Source organism: Danio aesculapii, chromosome 2, assembly GCF_903798145.1.
Source record: "Danio aesculapii chromosome 2, fDanAes4.1, whole genome shotgun sequence".
Classification (NCBI taxonomy): domain Eukaryota; kingdom Metazoa; phylum Chordata; class Actinopteri; order Cypriniformes; family Danionidae; genus Danio; species Danio aesculapii.
Window position 1 is genome coordinate 54,569,364 of NC_079436.1, and position 21,477 is coordinate 54,590,840.

Genomic DNA, 21,477 nt, shown 5'->3' on the forward strand with positions numbered 1-21,477 from the left:
TGCTTTAACATTACAGCGCCTCTGGCCACGCCACTTTGCTGCGTAGGGTGTATGTGCGTGGTGAATGCGCATAACCTAAAGCATTTGTGATCTCACTAGCCCGGTATTTTTTTGTAGTCCCCAAATTCGTTGACTGTAGGCTTTGCTAAGCTAACTCTATAAAAGCCAATAGCTATGTTTCAATCCACCTATTTTTATGCGCATTTTGGATATGCACATAAAAAAAAAACGGTTGATGGAAACACCATGATGCATGTAAGTTTTGAAAATGCGCATAAAAAAACGTATGCGCATAACTGAGTAGGGTAAATTTTTATTTGATAAGAAAAGATATTAACTACGATGGAAACACTTTTACCTCACAAATTTCAGCATGCGCATTAAAAAAGGTCATGTGATTTTGTTATAAGAGATCATGTGATGATGAAAATGTGTGTAAATGGACAAACCAGCAGGCTGAGCACACTGTAAACCATCTCAACTGTTGTTTTGGTCATTCTAAAACGCCTTACTGTTTAAGTATTAGTGTTATTATATTATTAATGACCTCCAGAATCAACAGCGTCTGTGCTCCGCGTCTGACACCTTCAAACGCCACCGCGCGTTCACTGCGTCAGGATTACCTTCTGAGGCGCAAGTCATTTATTAGATGAAGAAAAGACTGACGCAGCTTCTCCTACCGCAGTAAATTCAGTTTTTACTGTTGATATTTGGTGGCAATTAATCATGAAGTGACGCTTTGACTCGTTGGATTGAAACGTTGCTTTATTCGCACGTCTTTAATGCGATAATCCAGTTTTGCGCATAAAGTTCATTCACATTTTTGGATGGAAACATAGCTAGTGTCTCCCTTTGCATTGAACTTTGAGCGTGTTACATTCAGAGATGTTGTTTATGTTCACACAGCTACATTACACATCAACTAAAGTTTAATATATGATATCGTAGTGGACCACCCCTTTAAAAAAAATGAGCTTTTCTTTTTCTTTCTTTCATCCAGATTGTATTGTGTTAGTGTAATAATACATGTAATTGAATTTACATCTGCATCCCAACTCAAACTCCACTCATTCTCAGTTCAGTGTTAGGGTTGCTGAATTATGGAAACAAAAAGCATAATTATTTGAATATTATATTAATATTATTCTGGTCAGAATGGGTAAAAATAATTAAACTCCACAAGGTTATTGAAAAAAATAATACAAATGAAGCAAACTATGGTTTAAGCATAGTCTTAACTGTAAAGATTCAGTTTGTTTTGTTTTTAGTAAAGCTCCTGAAGTCCTTTTTTTGGTCCGTATTTTTGTCTTTGTTTATTAATAATGATAAGCAACAGTACTATAGACCAGAGTTTCCCAACCCTGTTCCTGAAGGCACACCAACAGTACACATTTTCATTCTCTCCCTAATCAAACACACCTGAAACAACTCAGCAGAACATTAGAAGAGACTCCACAACCTGAAGTTAATGGGTCAGATGAGGAAGACATCCAAAACATGAACTGTTGGTGTGCCTCCAGGAACAGGGTTGGGAAACACTGCTATAGTCCACTGTCACTTTAAGAGCCGATCAGTTCAGATTTACTGATATGCATGCGTTTTTCTTTCTCATCTACTCCTTGTTAATTATAACAAACAAGTTTATGTGAGTCACTAAGCATCGGGTTTTGACAGATGTTTGCATGTGTTTGACAATTTTAGGCATGCAGCTTTGGCTTAACGATGTCTACATGCCTGTGCTGGTCATTTTCCATGATTTTACTGGTTTCCACATAAAACAGGGCTTTGCATACGAATGAATGAAGTATGTTGTAAAGGTGGCAGGATGTGACGCAATGATCACCATCTCATGCACACAAAGATACTTTAATATTAGATTATTTATTGTAAACCATTGTGATTAGGCCTGTCACAATAATCAATATATGGACTTATCGCACAACACATGGACATGACCTCGATCATTTTTGGTGATGCAATAAATATCATAAAAACCAACTCTAGCAACATTTTAGCTATTGTGCAACATCTCTATCTCTATTGGAGGTGTCAGTGTCAAAAACACCATAGTATTTACTATAAATTACTATAGTATATTTTCATGTTGGTGTCTGACAGCTGAAAATAGATCTGGTAGCAGATATCACAGCCTCTGTTACTCTTTACCTTGCACTTTATTGTTAACATTTGTTATTATTTATTTAGGATATGCACTTTCACATTCTGATTCCTATGCCTGATTATTAAACTGTTAAAATGACTATAATTCAATGAAATATTCTTAAGAATAAAACATGATGTGTTCTTTGGCAGTGTACTTACATTGTGATATTATATTGTCATTCTGGCATTATATAATGAGTGGCATAAAATGGTCTTAAAATGGCAATAATATTGTTTATCGCAAAATATTTTGGTGCAATATATCGTACGACACAAAATAGATATCATGAAAGGCCTAATTATGATCTGTATATCCTATTATATTAGCTTATTTATTGCAAACTGTTATGATATGTATATTATATTAGCTTATTTATTGCAAACTGTTATGATATGTATACTATATTATATTAGCTTATTTATTGCAAACTGTTATGATATGTATACTATATTATATTAGCTTATTTATTGCAAACTGTTATGATATATATACTATATTATATTAGCTTATTTATTGCAAACTGTTATGATATGTATATTATATTAGCTTATTTATTGCAAACTGTTATGATATGTATACTATATTATATTAGCTTATTTATTGCAAACTGTTATGATATGTATACTATATTATATTAGCTTATTTATTGCAAACTGTTATGATATGTATACTATATTATATTAGCTTATTTATTCCAAACTGTTATGATATGTATACTATATTATATTAGCTTATTTATTGCAAACTGTTATGATATGTATATTATATTATATTAGCTTATTTATTGCAAACTGTTATGATATGTATATTATATTAGCTTATTTATTGCAAACTGTTATGATATGTATATTATATTATATTAGCTTATTTATTGCAAACTGTTATGATATGTATATTATATTAGCTTATTTATTGCAAACTGTTATGATATGTATACTATATTATATTAGCTTATTTATTGCAAACTGTTATGATATGTATACTATATTATATTAGCTTATTTATTCCAAACTGTTATGATATGTATACTATATTATATTAGCTTATTTATTCCAAACTGTTATGATATGTATACTATATTATATTAGCTTATTTATTGCAAACCATTATGATATGTATACTATAATATATTAGCTTATTTATTGCAAACTGTTATGATATATTTACATTTACATTTACATTTAGTCATTTAGCAGACGCTTTTATCCAAAGCGACTTACAAATGAGGACAAGGAAGCAATTTACACAACTATAAGAGCAGCAGTGAACAAGCGCTATAGACAAGTTTCAGGTGTGTAAAAGTCTAAGAAGCAAAACATTAGTAGAAATTTTTTTTTTTTTTTTTTTTTTTAGAGAGAGAGAGAGAGAGAAAGAGGGCTCAGTTAGTGGTATAGCCAGAGAGGCAATTGCAGATTAGGAGGAAAAGTGGAGACTGATATGTATACTATATTATATTAGCTTATTTATTGCAAACTGTTATGATATGTATACTATATTATATTAGCTTATTTATTGCAAACTGTTATGATATGTATACTCTAATATGTACATTTGCAATATTACAATATTCCAAGATAATATCGATATATTGTGCAGCCATAGCAGATGCAAACTTGCATGTTGGAAGTTAAGCATTTAGGGTGAGGACAATGTGCAAACAAACGTTCAACTAGTAGTACCAACAATTCTATTCATTTATTCATTCATTCAATTTCTTTTTGACTTAGTGCCTTTATTAATCAGGGGTCGCCCCAGCGGAATGAACCACCAACTTATTCAGCATATGTTTTACACAGCGGATGCCCCTCCAGCTGCAACCCATCACTGGGAAACACCCATACACTTTCATTCACACACATACACACTACGGACAATTTAGCTTACCCAATTCACTTATAGTGCATGTGTTTGGACTGTGGGGGAAACCGGAGCACCTGGAGGAAACCCACACCAACACGGGGAGAACATGCAAACGCCACACAGACAAGCCAACTGGCCCAGCCGAGGCTCGAATCAGCGACCACTGCGCTGCCTCAATTCAATTCATCTTTATTTCTATAGCGGTTTTACAATGTAGATGGTGTCAAAGCAATGTTCTCCTCGTGTTGGCGTGGGTTTCCTCTGGGTGCTCCGGTTTCCCCCACAGTCCAAAGACATGCGGTACAGGTAAATTGAATAAACTAAATTGACCGTAGTTTATGTGAATGTGTGCAAGAGTGTGTTTCCCAGTGTTGGGTTGCAGCTGGAAGGGCATCCGCTGCATAAAACATATGCTGGATAAGTTGGTGGTTCATTCCACTGTGGCAACCCCAGATTAATAAAGGGACTAAGCCGAAAAGAAAATGAATGGTGTCAAAGCAGCTTAACATTGAAGTTCTAGTAAACTGAACTTGTGTCAGTCTAGATTTTTTTTAGACTGTGTGGTCACAGTATGGTCATCCAATGTCTTTAGGAAAAGATAGATTAGTACATTTATATTCAAATAAGTTATTGCTAGAAAGTTCAATAAAAATACAGACTACAAAATTAAAACCAAATTGATTATTTTTTTTATTTTTCTCTTGATTTTTAATGTTTGCTATACGTTTATTTAATATTTTTCACCAACGTTTTAATTCAGGTATACTATTTTTATATATATGTACATAATATATATTATTTTTTGCACTGCGATCTTCAGTTTTTAGTTATATTGGTTCCAGTTTTGGCTTTGGTGTTGACTAGTTGTGTAAATGCATGAATATATTATTATAAAACATTCTGTAGAAAATATTAACCTAAAAGACAGATCTGTGAGGGGTGCACTTATTTATGCTCAGCACAGATAATGATTTTTTTACATTTTTTTTCAGATGATTTTTTGATTAAATGAATTACTTTTGGCCCAAATTAAAATATTGATTTTAATGCTAAATGTAAACATTGTACTTTTAATCTTGCAACTTTTTCAACATGCAGTTTTTCATTTTTCTGATTGGTCATCCATCCGTTCATTTACTTTTCTTCTGCTTAGTACCTTTATTTATCAGGGGTCGCCACAGCGGAGTGAACCGCCAACTATTCCACATGTTTTACGCAGCGGATGCACTTCCAGCTGCAACCCAGTACTGGGAAACACCCATACACACACAATTACACACACACTACGGCCAATTTAGTTTATTCAATTATTCAATTCCTATAGCGCAAATGTTTGGGCTGTGGGGGAAACCAGAGCACCTGAAGGAAACCCACATCAACATGGGGAGAACATGCAAACTCCACACAGAAAAGCCAACTGTCCCAGCTGAGACTCGAACCAGTGACCTTCTTGGTGAGGTGACAGTGCTAACCACCGAGCCACTGTTTTTTTTTTCTCTCCATATAATGTCATATTGCACAGCCCTACCTGAAATGATCTGTTTTTAAAATATTTATTCCTCACTTCCTTCTCTTTCCACCGCCTTCAAAGCTGCTCCTGTAGTTTATTTGTCCAGATCTGGGGTCAGGAGGACACAGAAATCCAGAAAGATGGCGCTCTGTGCGGTTGCAGACGTGGTGATGCCACACTGGGTGGTTTGTTGGTGGCGCTGCCAGGGAGAATAAATCAGGCCTGTCAGTCGTCCCACAGCCGGTGTCCCAGTAGAGCCGGCAGACCGAGGTCACCCGCTGGAGGCTTTCGAGCGCTCTGTTTGTGTTTCCATTCCCTGGCTCCATCCCCTGTCTTTCTGTTTTTTTTTTTGCCTCACGTCTTGAATAAAACCCAGTCATTTGCCTCCTCCAAAGTTTAGTTGGCAGTTTGCATGCATTGGTACAATCCTCTCCATCCGTGCGCTTCCAGAATAACCTTGAATGTTATTCTGCGTCTGGGCTGATGTAAACAGAGTATTGTGATCGTGACTGCGGGGTTCGTTTTTGGGGCAGAACGCCGTCTTTTCGGCTCCTCCGAGGGTTTGACGTCTCTTCATGATGCTAGGGATGCGGATGTGAAGGTTTTCACCGTCACAAAGAACTTCACAGGGAATCGACCCATGAAATATTAATGTTGACGACTACCTAGAGTGCAAACTAAACAGCGAACACCGTTTCCCGAGCCTTGAATTTTTCATTTTCGAGTCGCATTTTTTGGATTGGGTGCAGTCTCTGATGTTCGACATGGAAGTGCCTGATGACTTTGGTTTGATTTGCTTTGGTGTAATATCTTCTGCAATGAGTTGAGTGAGATTTATTGAAGGTGCAGGAAAGTAACTGCTCACTTTTCAGGTGTTATTAAAGGTATAGGGCGATGGAATATAAAGATATTTATTGTATGAAAAAAATAAACAGCCCATTGTTATATTGTCCTCATTGTTTAGAGCGTTTTCATCAATTATAAGAGCACAATATCACACGTCATTACAGGGATGCAGACAGAATAATAGAATGATAGGCAGATGGATAGAACGATAGGCAGATGGGTGGATGAATGAATTGGCAGATAGAACGATAGATAGAACGATAGATAGAATGATAGACAGATTGATAGAATGAAAGAACGATGGAGAGATAGATGGATTAATAGAACGATAGACGGATGGATAGAATGATAGACAGACCAATAAAGGCTCGAACCAGTGACCTTCTTGCTGTGAGGCGACAGCACTACCTACTGCGCCACTGCGTCACCCAAATAATTATTATTATTATTATTATTATTATTATTATTATTATTATTATTATTATGTGTCTGTGCCACCTGGTCAACTAGGATTCCAACTCAACATTGCATATCTTGTGATGTTACTAGGGTTGCACGATATTATAAAAAAGAAATTGTCATTGCGATATTTTGTATTTCTGCAATATATTGTGGAATGAATATAATTTCAATTTATAATTGCTTTGCTTCTTAGACTTTACACACCTGAAACTTGTCTACAGCACTTGTTCACTGCTGCTCTTATAGTTGTGTAAATTGCTTCCTTGTCCTCATTTGTAAGTCGCTTTGGATAAAAGCATCTGCTAAATGACTACATGTAAATGTATAATATATATTGCGATATGATTATAATTTCACAATATGACTGAAATAACTGTCTGGAAAGAATTCAGAAATATACATTGATTGGGGTGATTTTGTAGGGCAGTGCATGTGCATAACATATCCCAAAAAATTGATCAACAAATGAAAGCACAGATGAAAACAGCAGAACAAAGAAAAAATGAAATAAACATTGCTTTATGGTTTGTGGTGGAATCTAACATTATTGAGGGACAAAAGTTCAAAAATCAAATCTAAAATAACACTTTAGAGTAGGGGTGGGCGGTACACCGGTGTCATAGTCATCACTGGTGTGTCATTGCGCCACGACATGGATTTTCTAATACCGTCAATACCGTAATAAATCAATTATGTGCCTTGAACGGCTGCATTTACATCAATAATAGCTAATTCTAAATAATAAGGCATTCAATTTTCTTCAAACGTTCAGCTGTGGTCTGAATACATGTCCTTATACTACAGGGCTCGAAATTGCAACCATTTTGGTCGCATGAGCGCCCGAAATGTAATCTATGCGCCCTCATAATATATTTGGGAGCATTTGAGTGACTGAATATGAAGGTTGTAGTGCGATCTGATTTGATTTTCTCTATAAACTTGCTGAATCGCTCTACCCTGCTGCTGTATTGGTTCATATTAGCAGTCAATCACTCAACGCTTCCCGCTGTCAGATAACAGGGAGCTTTTGTTACTGCAGGAAATGCAAATGGCTGAAGAATGAAAAGTGCACAGGTTTGCAAACCTCACCTAAAGTTATAATAATAATAATGGCGCAGATGACAGCGATCATAACATGAGGTAAATGTTGATCCACCAGCTGAGATCAATCGAGTGTTTTCGGAGAAGGTGCCCGAATCTCGATGCGTTGCATTCACCGCGTGTTCAGCGCAAATGTCCGCTAAATATAAAGTCTAACACTGTACACATCATCACCAAAGAAACTCACCTTTACTAAGTTTACACTGAAACTACAGCTCATAACAAAGAGCGGTATTGCGCTGGTGGTCATCGCGAGAATCCTGCTCTGTCTGCTTATAAATTGGTGCGGCTGACTCGCCTGCTTTATTCCACCAACACAGAGAAATGAAGATCAGCTCATAACGAGACTGAGTATTTACAATGACCCAAACCAAAATTTAAAGAGTGATAGAAGTGAGACTTTCTTTTGTCCGTTCTTCCTTGAGATGTATATTATTTTGCTATTGAAAGTAATACCATGATATTATACCGTCACCATTCAAAAGATGAAAAATACCGTGATATTAATTTTAGGTCATATCGCCTACCCCTACTTTAGAGTCCTAATTTTTCAAATAATTAAACACAATCTTTATTAAAGCTAGAAACTTGTAATTTAAATAATTAAACTTGTTCCCAGATGGCTTAAATTTGCTTTAAATCTTACAGTCGCAGGCCTTAAAAACAGATCCAAGTAAAAAATCTTTTACACCATTAGATTAATGGTTCAATTTCACAATGACTTCACAAATCATGTGTGCTGAACTGTGAAAATCAACTGCGAAATCAACGCTGAAACAATATATCTTGTAGCCCTAATATCGGCCATATCAAAGCAAATGAAAATCTGGGAATTGTTTGACTTTCTTTCAGGAAATGGGTTTGGTTAAAGCTAGATTTAAATGCTTACTCATGTTGTAACTCGCTGGTGGAGAGGGAAACTTCAGAGACTTCAAGGCAGGATGGATTAGAGTGTTTTAGAGGCTCTGCTGTATGCCGTTTTACGTTGGCAGCAGGAAATGTTGTGGTGTAGTTGTAACACATTTGGTCTCGCACTGATGCTGCTGGTTTCTGCGAGTGACTCAGCTGTTTGAGCGCCGTCTCTCTGGGTGTCAGGTGTCTTGGAAATCTTCTTTCCCAGGAGCGACTCCAGTCTGTCGGGGAAGGTTTTGTTTAGGTCTCTCTGCTGAATTCAGAAGAGACCCGGCCGACGGCATCAGATGTGCTTTTAATTGTTGACTTTCTTGTCTGTTGCTTTGAATATATGTAATGTTATCATTATTATGCGATTTTGTAAAGTACGTTTAAGCCGTATTTTATTTTTAACCAATGTGCGAATTATACATTGACGATCAGAGGGGTCTGATTCGTTTAGTTCGTGGAAACGTGCCTCAGTCATTTATGTATGTAGAACGTATTTAAGTTTGAGCGTTTTGAGGGATATTTAGTGTATTCTGACCTACAGTATTCTCTGATTAGCTATTTCAGATGTTACTCTAGGTTAAACTAAACACTACATGTCTAATTTGATTTTATTTTCAGGCTAAATATAGATACAAACATCTATTTTTCAAGAAAACAAAGTCTTGTGAACACCATGTCTATTGGTGCTCTAGATCTGCCGCTTTCAGGCTTTTTTCTCGGGGTGGTCAAATGTATATTTATATTAGGGCTGGGCGATAATTCGCTTACGATAATTATCACGATATATATTTTTCTCAATAAAGCGATCATAACGGTTCGATAAGTGCTTGGTAAAATTTAGGCACTATGCGTAACGCTACGTTTGCAGCCTGCTCTTCCCGATTCCTGTACGCAGTACAAGTTTACAGCCATACAGTGTTCGTTGCACTTGGAGGAGTAAGAAATAAAATAAGGTAAAAATGTCACAGTGACAGACATTGTTGACAAGAAACGTCACTAAACTTCAGTAGTCTGGAGCTTCTGTACTTAGTTTTTTGCATTACGACACAAAACAGAGCAATGTGCACTGTAAACTGCGCAGACGACTCGTGCCATCATAACAGGCAACACCACAAACCTGTCTCATCGTTTAAAACAATACCACCTTTATGAAGATGCTAAGAATTTACAGAAGTGTTGGTAAACCAGCGCAACTACCCAGCAGAGCCTCATGTCATCATTTTCATAAGCCGTGCCTTTCGAGAAAAAAACCCCGAAAAGACAGTCGAAAGATATGACAGAAAACACAATCTCAATGAACACTTGATGCTTGCTGTAAACTACAACTTTAAACTGTTTTCACGGTTTCAGTTTAATTCATTAACGAAGCGCACTTTGAGCAGCATGAGTTGGATAATCTTTACAAAAAAATTATCATAATAATTATCGACATCGACTGATATGAAAAAAAATATTGTGATAATTATCGATATCGACTGATATGAAAAAAAATCATGATAATTATCGATATCGACTGATATGAAAAAAATTCTCATTATAATTATCGACATAGACTGATATGAAAAAAATTATGATAATTATCGACATAGACTGATATGACAAAAATTATGATAATTATCAACATAAACTGATATGACAAAAATTATGATAATTATCGACATAGACTGGTATGAAAAAAAAATAATCATCGATATCGACTGATATGAAAAAAATATTGTGATAATTATCGATATCGACTGATATGAAAAAAATATTTTGATAGTTATCGATATCGACTGATACGAAAAAAATTCTAATAATTATCAACATAGACTGATATGAAAAAAATATTGTGATAATCATTGATATCGACTGATGTAAAAAAATTATAATAATCATCGATATCGACTGATATGAAAAAAATATTGTTATAATTATCGACAGACTGATGAAAAATGAAAAATTATCATAATTATCGATTGATATGAAAAAATTATTGTGATAATTATTGATATCAACTGATATAATTTTTTAATAATTATTGATATCGACTGATATAAAAAATTATTGTGATAATTATCGATATCGACTAGTATGAAAATAATTATTGTGATAATTATCGATATCGAATGATATGAAAAAAAATAATCATGACAGTTTTCGACATAGACTGATATGAAAAAAATTATCATAATTATCGATTGATATGAAAAAATATTGTGAGAATTATTGATATCGACTGATATAATTTTTTTTATAATTATCGATAGCGACTGATATGAAAAAAAGTGTGATAATTATCTATATCGACTAATATGAAAATAATTATTGTGATAATTATCTATCTACTAATATTGTGATAATTATCGATATCGACTAATATAAAAATAATTATTGTGATAATTATCGATATCGACTAATATGAAAATAATTATTGTGATAATTATCGAAATCGACTAATATGAAAATAATTATTGTGATAATTATCGAAATCGACTAATATGAAAATAATTATTGTGATAATTATCGAAATCGACTAATATGAAAATAATTATTGTGATAATTATCGATATCGACTGAATTGAAAATAATTATTGTGATAATTATCGAAATCGACTGAATTGAAAATAATTATTGTGATAATTATCGAAATCGACTAATATGAAAATAATTATTGTGATAATTATCGAAATCGACTGAATTGAAAATAATTATTGTGATAATTATCGAAATCGACTGAAATGAAAATAATTATTGTGATAATTATCAATATCGACTAATAAGAAAATAATTATTGTGATAATTATCGATATCGACTGATATGAAAAACATTATTGTGATAATTATCAATATCGACTGATATGAAAAACATTATTGTGATAATTATCGATATCGACTGATATGAAAAACATTATTGTGATAATTATCGATATCGACTAATATGAAAATAATTATTGTGATAATTATCGAAATCGACTAATATGAAAATAATTATTGTGATAATTATTGATATCGACTGATATGAAAATAATTATTGTGATAATTATCGATATCGACTGATATGAAAATAATTATTGTGATAATTATCAATATCGACTGATATGAAAAACATTATTGTGATAATTATCGATATCGACTAATATGAAAAACATTATTGTAATAATTATCGATATCGACTGATATGAAAAAAAAATTTCAATATGAAATTTTTTTTTGCAATAATTATTGAAATCGACTGGTTAAAAAAAAATTATTGTATTTACAATTGTATCGTAATTTATTTTTGATCATTTTATATACTGAAGTCAAAATTATCAGCCCTCGTATATTTTTCCCCATTTCAACACATGTAAACATAATTTAGATATGCCATAATATAGAAATATTATAATTAGATAAAATATATAACATTTTAATAACTCATTTCTAATAACTGATTTCTTTTATCTTTACCATGATGACAGCACATAATATTTGACTACATATTTTTCAAGACACTTCTATACAGCTTAAAGTGACATTTAAAGGCTTAACTAGGTTAATTAGGCAAGTTATGGTAATCTGCCATGTCATTGTCTAACAGTGGTTTGTTCTGTAGACAGTCAAAAACAAACATTGCTTAAGGGGGCTAATAATATTGACTTTAAAATGGTTTTAAAAAATAAAAACTGCTTTTATTCTAGCCGAAATAAAACAAATAAGACTTCTCCAGAAGAAAAAATATTATATTTTCAGATGTAATTTTTAAAAATCTCAAAAAAATGTGAAGATGCTGCTGATAATCAAACAGTCCAGTCACAGACGTGAAGGTTTAATATCACGGCCATCTGATATACAGTACCGCCACAGTACTGGTTGTAGCTGTAATCTGTCCATCGTGTGTGTGTGTGTGTGTGTGTGTGTGTGTGTGTGTTTGTTTGTGTGGTTTGTATCTGAGATGCAGCTGCAGTTATTTTGCTCCGCTGGTGAAGCACATGAAGCTCACATTAGTCAAGGATTGAAGGCGATGTCAACATCAGTGCAGTTCCCACTGAATATGACCACCGAGATCAGGAAAATCAAGCTCACATGCTACACACACACACACACACACACACGCACACTCAAACACAAACACTCAATCTCTCTCTCTCTCTCTCTCTCTCTCTCTCTCTCTCTCTCTCTCTCTCTCTCTCTCTCTCTCTCTCTCTCTCTCTCTCTCTCTCTCTCACTCACTCACTCACAGACACTCACACACTCGCTCATTCACTTTCTTTCTCACACACATACACTCTTTCTCTCTCGCACACACAACTTTCACAAACACTAAAACACAATCACACACACAACTTGAAGTTGGCATTTCAGTGTGCAGTTTGCATGTTCTCCCCGTGTTGGCGTTGGCTCCGGTCTCCCCCACCGTCCAAACACATGATTTGAATAAACTAAATGAACTGTAATGTATAAGTGTGTGTGAGAATGTGAGAGCGTATTTGTGTTTCCCAGTACTGGGTTGCGACTTGAAGGGCATCCGCTGTCTAAAACATATGCTGGAATAGTTGGTGGTTCATTGCCCCGTGGCGACCCCTGATAAATAAGGGACTAAGCCAAAGGAAAATGAATGAATGTTATCAAAACTTTATAAAATAAAACAATGTCAATATAAGGATTTGATTCAAACTCTTACCTAATAAACCCAATCGTCTTTATTGATTTATTAGTTGCTGTGTTTCTCAGTGATGGGTTGTGGCTGGAAGGGCATTCGTTGCGTAAAACATATGCTGAATAAGTTGGCGGTTCATTCCACTGTGATGACCCCAGATTAATAAAGGGACTAATAAAGGGATTAATAAAGTCGAAAAGAAAATGAATGAATGAATGAATGAATGAATGAATGAATGAATAGTTGCTGTTTACAGTGTGTTTGTCTCTCGGTCTGTGTCTGTGTGCAATAAAATGCTGATTATTCAAGTATGTTTTATTTTTCTGCAGGTGTTGATGTTTGTCTTATGTTTGTGTTTCAGGCCCATGATGAGATCTGTAAGCCGTAGCTGCCACAGCTAGTCAGAAGATGCACCATGGCCAAACCGGGATCTGACCGAGATGAAGCCATGGTGGAGAAGACAGCGGGGAAGAAGGTGAGAGCCAGATAAAATTCTTCAAAATAATCTAATACTAGGGGTGTGCAATATGTTTAATATCTCTTTGTCTACAGTGCATCCTGAAAGTATTCATAGCGCTTCACTTTTTCCACATGTTACAGCCTTATTCCAAAATGGATTAAATTAATTTATTTCCTCCACATTCTGCACACAATACCCAATACTGACGATGTGAAAAAAAGAGTTTTTGAAATTGTTGCAAATTTATTAAAGATAAAAAAAAAAGCTGAAAAATCAGATGTACATCAGTATTCACTGCCTTTGCTGTGAAGCTCTAAATTTAGCTCAGGTACATTCTGTTTCCACTGATCATTCTTGAGATGTTTCAGCAGCTTAATTTGAGTTCACCTGTGGTCAATTCAGTTGATTAGACATGATTTGAAAAGGTATACACCTGTCTATATAAGGTCCCAGGGTTGTGAGTGCATGTCAAAGCACAAACCAAGCATGAAGACAAAGGAATTGTTTGTAGACCTCCGAGACAGGATTGTCTTAAGACACAAGGCTGGGGAAGGTTACAGAAACATTTCTGCTGCTCTGAAAGTTCCAATAAGCACAGTGGCCTCCATCATCTGTAAGTGGAAGATGTTTGGAACCACCAGGACTCTTCCTAGAGCTGGTCGGCCATCTAAGCTGAGTGATCGGGGGAGAAGGGCCTTAGCCAAGGAGGTGATCAATAACCCGATGGTCGCTCTGTCAGCTTCAGCGTTCTTCTGTGGAGAGAGGAGAACCTTACTGAAGGACAACCATCTGTGCAGCAATCCACCAATCAGGCCTGTATGGCAGAGTGGCGAGACAGAATCCACTCCCCGCCTGGATTTAGCCAAAAGGCATCTGAAGGACTCTCAGACCATCAGAAACGAAACTCTCTGCTCTGATGAGACTAAAATTGAACTCCTTGGAGTGAATGCCAGGCGTTTCGTTTGGACAAAACTAGCAGGCGCTCCTTACCAGGCTAATAACATCTCTACAGTGAAGCATGATTGTGGCAGCATCATGCTGTGGGGATGTTTTCAGCAGTAGGAACTGGTAGACTAGTCAGGATAGAGGGAAAGATGAATGCAGCAATGTACAGAGACATCCTGAATGAAAACCGGCTTCAGAGTGCTCTTGACCTCAGACAGGGGTTTGTCTGTCTGTCTGTCTTTTTAAACACTCCTGTTAGTTACAGTATTTGTATTAGAGCAATTCCATGCAAATGTCAACCTTGCCATAAAAAACATCACGATACTATACTGAAAAAATACACAGTGTCAATTTCACATCTGTCACATCCATAGTGAAGAGAGATGTCACATCCATAACCAAGCTTTTCCCTCATAAATACAATCAATCAATTTGTTCCTACAGTGAGCAACTCTTCTGCTTTTTATTAGCATTGTTTTTTAGGGGTCGTGCAATTTAATTCACAGAATTTCTACAAAGCATGTTGTATCACTGCAATCTGGCAGACTTTTTTTGGTCACATCCATAACACATGTTTAGTTCCCTCATTTAAAATCTAAAAAATGTTTACAGATTGATATTTTCCTGTTTCCATAACTCTGTGGTGAGTTGTTTTAGAAAAGATAAACTGATGCTTCAATATAATCCAATATATAATCCAAAACAATGCTTCTCACACATAGACTTTACTTGGGTGGTCCGCCCAGGTATGTTAACGTCCGCCCAAGTATATTTAGTGACATTTATTTTTATTATTATCATCCTTTTACACTTTTTTTTGTATCTGCCCAATAGCCAAACATCCACAATCAGTTAACTAGTAGAAAATCTCCTCTCGCCCTGCACGTTTCCTACTTCTCATTGTGTGTGCGAGAACTATCAACACGACAATCTCACATGCTCTGCAGAGACCTACAGAGACTTGCCTTTTTGGGGCTTAAAAATGCATCCATCTGGGGTTTCTAAATCTTCTAAAATGCCCAGGATTCGGCTTTTGCTGTCGCTTTCTAAGCCGTCGTCATTTTTATTTAAAATCAGATTTACTTTCGCTTTCCTTCACAGCTGACAGCGCATACACAGCCGCAAGATCGAGAGAAACGTTATGTAATTAATTCCTGATCTAAACGACTCAGATAAACTCTTCTGTTTACTCAGAGAGAACGAAATTACATCTAAACTGGCTGATAAATGTTTTTACGCTGTTAGAAATTTTTAATTACTCATTTGCCTCTTAAATAATCTACACTTTTTATTCTTGTTATTATTATACTTTTTGGAGATTTTTCATCCATATGTTTTTATTCCTTGATGTCTTTTATTTCTCATTTGCTGTATATATTTTTAATTTGATGATGTTGGTGTATTACGTATCTTACACATATCTAGCATGCTTTGGCAATACTGTACATGTCAGCAGCAGATTTGACCTGTCAGTGGGTGCAGATGGCTGCTGAATAGAATAAAAGTAAAACAAATACAAGTAATTGAGTATGTGTTACAAAATGTGGTAAGTATATCTTAACTTTTTTTTGTGTTTTGTACTTGAAATCATAAAAACATGGAATAATGCCAACAATATGAAGCTGAATGTTTAGAAGTTAGAGATTTAACTATTGATTTTATATAAGTCTTGTGTTTTTAGTGAAAGGTTTGAGTTGTTTATACACATATTTAAGTCATGTGAACATACATATTGGTGTCTTGAAATTATTAGTTTTATTTTCAGTTTAGTAAGTTATATAATGACAATAACGATAAAGCTAGTTTTAGTTACTAACAATTGCTGTAGCTTTTTATTATTATTATTATTATTATTATTATTATTATTTATTTTCAAGTCTGAATTTGATGACTTTTTTTTGTTTTAAAGAATTTTATCTACTTTTTATATATTGACATATCTCAGCTTTATTTCCAATAATGATGGTTAGTTTTAGTTACAAACAAATACTATAGCTTTTCATAATAATAATTATTATTTGTATTATTTGTATTGTTTTTTTTTTACCAATCTAATTCTATGGACTTTTGGGTAAATAAAAAAAAAAAAAAAAAAAAAAAAAAAATATATATATATATATATATATATATATATATATATATATATATATATATATATATATATATATATATATATATATATATATGTATATATATATATATATATATATATATATATATATATATATATATATATATAAACAAATAGTGGATTTCTTTTTTTTTTAGTTCAACAGTCGTAAAAAAAATTCAACACATTGAAAAGAAACGGTGTATAATAAACAAAACGTTTGGCAAAAATCTATTATTTTTGTCGCATGTAGTTAACTGTGTGTAGCATGTGCTGTGGGTAAAAGGTGTGTTTCAATCCGGCTACCACTGCAAGTATATTGTAAACCTGTGGGAAGCACTGCAATATAATTTAAGTATACATAAAAGCACAAAAATATTACAACCTTTTAAACTGAAATCATTTGAAAATGGAAATCTTCAGTACAAACTTATGTTGTGCATATTTAAATGGTTTCATATATATATATATATATATATATATATATCAATGATAATGAGCAATTCCAGTGTTATGAATGTGACATTTGCAGTGAAAACTCAACATAAATTCACAGATATTAGTGATTTTACTGTGTAGAATTTTTTTTGTGTGTAAAATGTGTGTCCAAATCTTTCTTTCTCTTTCAGAGTAAAGAGAAAATCTCTCCGTTTGCTAAAACTCCGAAGCTGGATCGGAGTGAACTCCTGGGGAAAGAGGGGAAGTCGAAATCCTCCATGAAGCGGAAACTCTCCTTCACTGTCAGTCCATCCCGAAACGAGGAGCGCGACTCGGACGCAGGTCAGTTTCACACTCTCTGAAGGGTTTGTTTTTAATGTAATCTGTCCATGTACTCTCTGAATGTTCTGGTAGCTCGTGTTTGTGCCTCACTGACGCCCCCTAGTGACCACCTTTTCATCGCACACTGTGCTGTAGAGGGGTTTTTCAAGAGGGTTGTATAACGGTTAAGCAAGACTTGCTAAATTCACGAGTCCAGCATTATTAAAAATACATTATGAGGGGGTGGTGAATATTTACATTTTCATTATTATATCTAAATGACTTATTTTAGTTGATTCATTTAAATGAAAATGCTTTAATACTGGTGATTCATACAGTAATACAAACACGTAATATAGGGAGTGATGAAATAGATAATTTCATCATATTTAAATATATTGTTTTATTTGTTTCATGCGAATCCAAATACTCCTATACTGTTAATAATATAAAAATATATTTGTCATAATAATATAAAAATATACTATAGGAAATAATGAAGAGATATTTTCATTGTTATACCTAAAATGGTTTCATTTTGTAGCTAAATGTGAATGCAAATAGGTTTTAAATACTGGGGGTAATATGAGACTACATTTAAAATAGCAATATAAACATATAATATAGTGAGTGTTGAAAGAAATAATTTCATTTATAATATCTAAAATAAATATATATATATATATATATATATATATATATATATATATATATATATATATATATATATATATATATATATATATATATATAATATATATTTGTTTCATTTGAATGCAAATACTCTAATACTGTTTGCAATATAAGAATATATTTAACACAATAATATAAAATATAATGTAAGGAGTGATGACAGATATTTTCATTATTATACCTAAAATGTTTTATTTTTGTGGCTTCATATGAATGCAAATACTCTAAAACTGTTGATTGATATAAGAATATATTTAGCATAAAAATATAAAATATAATATAGGGAGTGATGAGAGATATTTTCATTATTATACCTACAATTTTGTTTTTGTGACTTCATTGCAAATACTTTTAAATACTGTTGATAATATATGACTGCATTTGAAATAACAGTATAAACATATAATATAGGGAGTGATGAAATAGATAATTTCATTATTATATCTGAATGTATATTTTTTATTTGTTTCATGGAAATGCAAATACTCTAGTACTCTTTGTAATAGAATATATTTAGCATAATGATATAAAAATATAATATAGGGAGTGATGAAAGATATTTTTATCATTATACAGTAATGAAAGGTATTTTTGTTATACAGTGATTAATATATATATATATATATATTAAAAACCACAAATTCCTGCATAAATATATAAATAATTATTAGTCCGGACAGATTAATAATTAAGTCAATTACATGGATGCTGGGGGAATAGGAAAATACTAAACTGAAAGTAGATTCCGCCACAGGGGAATGAACTTCCAACTTATCCAGCATATGTTTTACGCAGCGGATGCCCTTCCAGCCGCAACCCAGTACTGGGAAACACCCATACATTCTTGCGTTCACACACATACACTACGGCCAATTTAGTTAATTCAATTCCCCTATAGCGCATGTGTTTTGTACTGTGGAGGAAACCCACGCCAACATGGGGAGAACATGCAAAGTCCACACAAATGCCAACTGACCCAGTTGGGGCTCGACCTTCTTTCTGTGAGGCGACAGTGCTAACCACTGAGCCACCGTGTCGCCCAATATAAGAATATATTTAACATAATAGTTTTCCTAAAATGACGTTGTTGTTTTAGTGCTAATTTCGATTCATGGATTATATGAATGCAATGAATGCAGATTCTTTATTACCATAGATGAGACAAAACTACAGTATTTAACCTGATTTTTATATATGGAGTGATGATCTTTTCATAATTTTACAAAAAAATTTAGTACAATTTTGTTGTGAAATCAAGTTCTCTAACACTGTTGATTAAAATAAAAAAATCTAATATTTTATATAGTTAAACACATCTATAGAGTTATGGAAATTATACTTTCATTATTCTACCTAAAATCTATTATTTTTAGTTTTCTAGTTGCTTGTGAATGCAAATACTCTAATACAGTTGAAAATATAAGAATATCATATTGACCATGGTAAAATACATATGTAACTTATAATACACCTGGCATATGCATAATAACATCATATTTAGCATATATATATATATATATATATATATATATATATATATATATATATATATATATATATACACAGTTGAAGTCAGAATTATTAGCCCCCCTGATTAATTAGCCCCCCTATTTTCCCCCAATTTCTGTTTAACAGAGAGATTTTCTCAACACATTTCTCAACATAATAGATTTAATAACTCATCTCTTATAACTGATTTATTTTATCTTTGCCATGTTGACAGTAAATAATGTTTTACTAAATATTTTTCAAGACTCTTCTCTACAGCTTAAAGTGACATTTAAAGGCCTAACTAGGTTAATTAGGTTATCTAGGCAGGTTAGGGTAATTAGGCAAGTTATTGTATAATGATGGTTTGTCCTGTAGACTTTTTTTTTTCTAGCCGTAATAAAACAAATAAGACTTTCTCCAGAAGAAAAAATATTATCAGACATACTGTGAAAATTTCCTTGCTCTGTTTAACATCATTTGGGAAATATTTAGAGAGTCTAATAATTCTGACCTCAACTGTATATGTATAATGTTTATACCCTTGGCAAAGTGAGTGTTGAGTATTATATTTTCATTATTTTATCTAAAATGTCAGTTTTTATATCCCAGATTGGTTGTTGGTAGCTCCATTTGAATGCAAATATTGCACCTTTTTGATTAATATAAAAATATAATATATGCCATTGATATATTTATTTATTTATTTGTAAATCTGATTCTGTGGCCTTATATAGTATTTTATCTACTTTTCATATATTGTTAAATGACAAAGTTAGTTTTAGTTATTAAACAAATACTGTAGTTTTTTTATTTATTTGTTTTTTCAAATTTTTTCAATATATATTTTTTTAACTTGACCGTTTAGTTGCAAACAAATACTGTAGTTTTCATTATTATTAATATTATTATTATTATTATTATTATGAATAATAATAATAATATTTTTTATTTATTGTATTTATTTTTTTAAAGTTGGCAAAGTTAGTTTAATTGCAAACAAATACTGTAGTTCATTATTATTAATATTATTATTATCATCATCATTGTTATTATTATTAATAATATTTTTTTATTTATTATATTTAATTTTTTTTAAGTTAACAGTTAGTTTAGTTGCAAACAAATACTGTAGTTTTCATTATTATTATTATTATTATTATTTATATTATTATTATTATTATTAATAATATTTTTTTATTTATTATGTTTAATTTTTTTTAAGTTAACAGTTAGTTTAGTTGCAAACAAATACTGTAGTTTTCATTATTATTATTATTATTATTATTATTAATATTATTATTATCAATAATATTTTTTCTAATTTTTTTTTTATTTAAAAATTTTAGTCGATAAAGTTACTTTAGTTGCAAACAAAAACTGTAGTTTTTATTATTATTAATGTTTTAAGTTTTCATTATCTTTAATAATAATAATAATAATAATAATATATTAAATTAATTATTTAATTAATTTTATTTAGCCAATCTGATTCTGTGAACTTTTGTAGGATTTCATCATCATTTTTTTCTTATATTGTTATATCTCTGCTTTA

General features: G+C 32.7%; 1 protein-coding gene across 2 annotated transcripts in view; it reads left to right on the plus strand.

The window, feature by feature from the left end:
* Window positions 1-21,477, plus strand: part of ankrd12 (ankyrin repeat domain 12) — a 103,100-nt gene that overhangs the window by 59,575 nt on the left and 22,048 nt on the right. For both annotated transcript variants that reach the window (XM_056445801.1, XM_056445810.1), the window contains exons 2-3: window positions 13,829-13,942; window positions 17,612-17,762. In XM_056445801.1, the coding sequence (XP_056301776.1) occupies window positions 13,883-13,942; window positions 17,612-17,762 (211 nt within the window). In that variant the 5' untranslated portion in view covers window positions 13,829-13,882. The remainder of the gene's footprint in view (window positions 1-13,828; window positions 13,943-17,611; window positions 17,763-21,477) is intronic.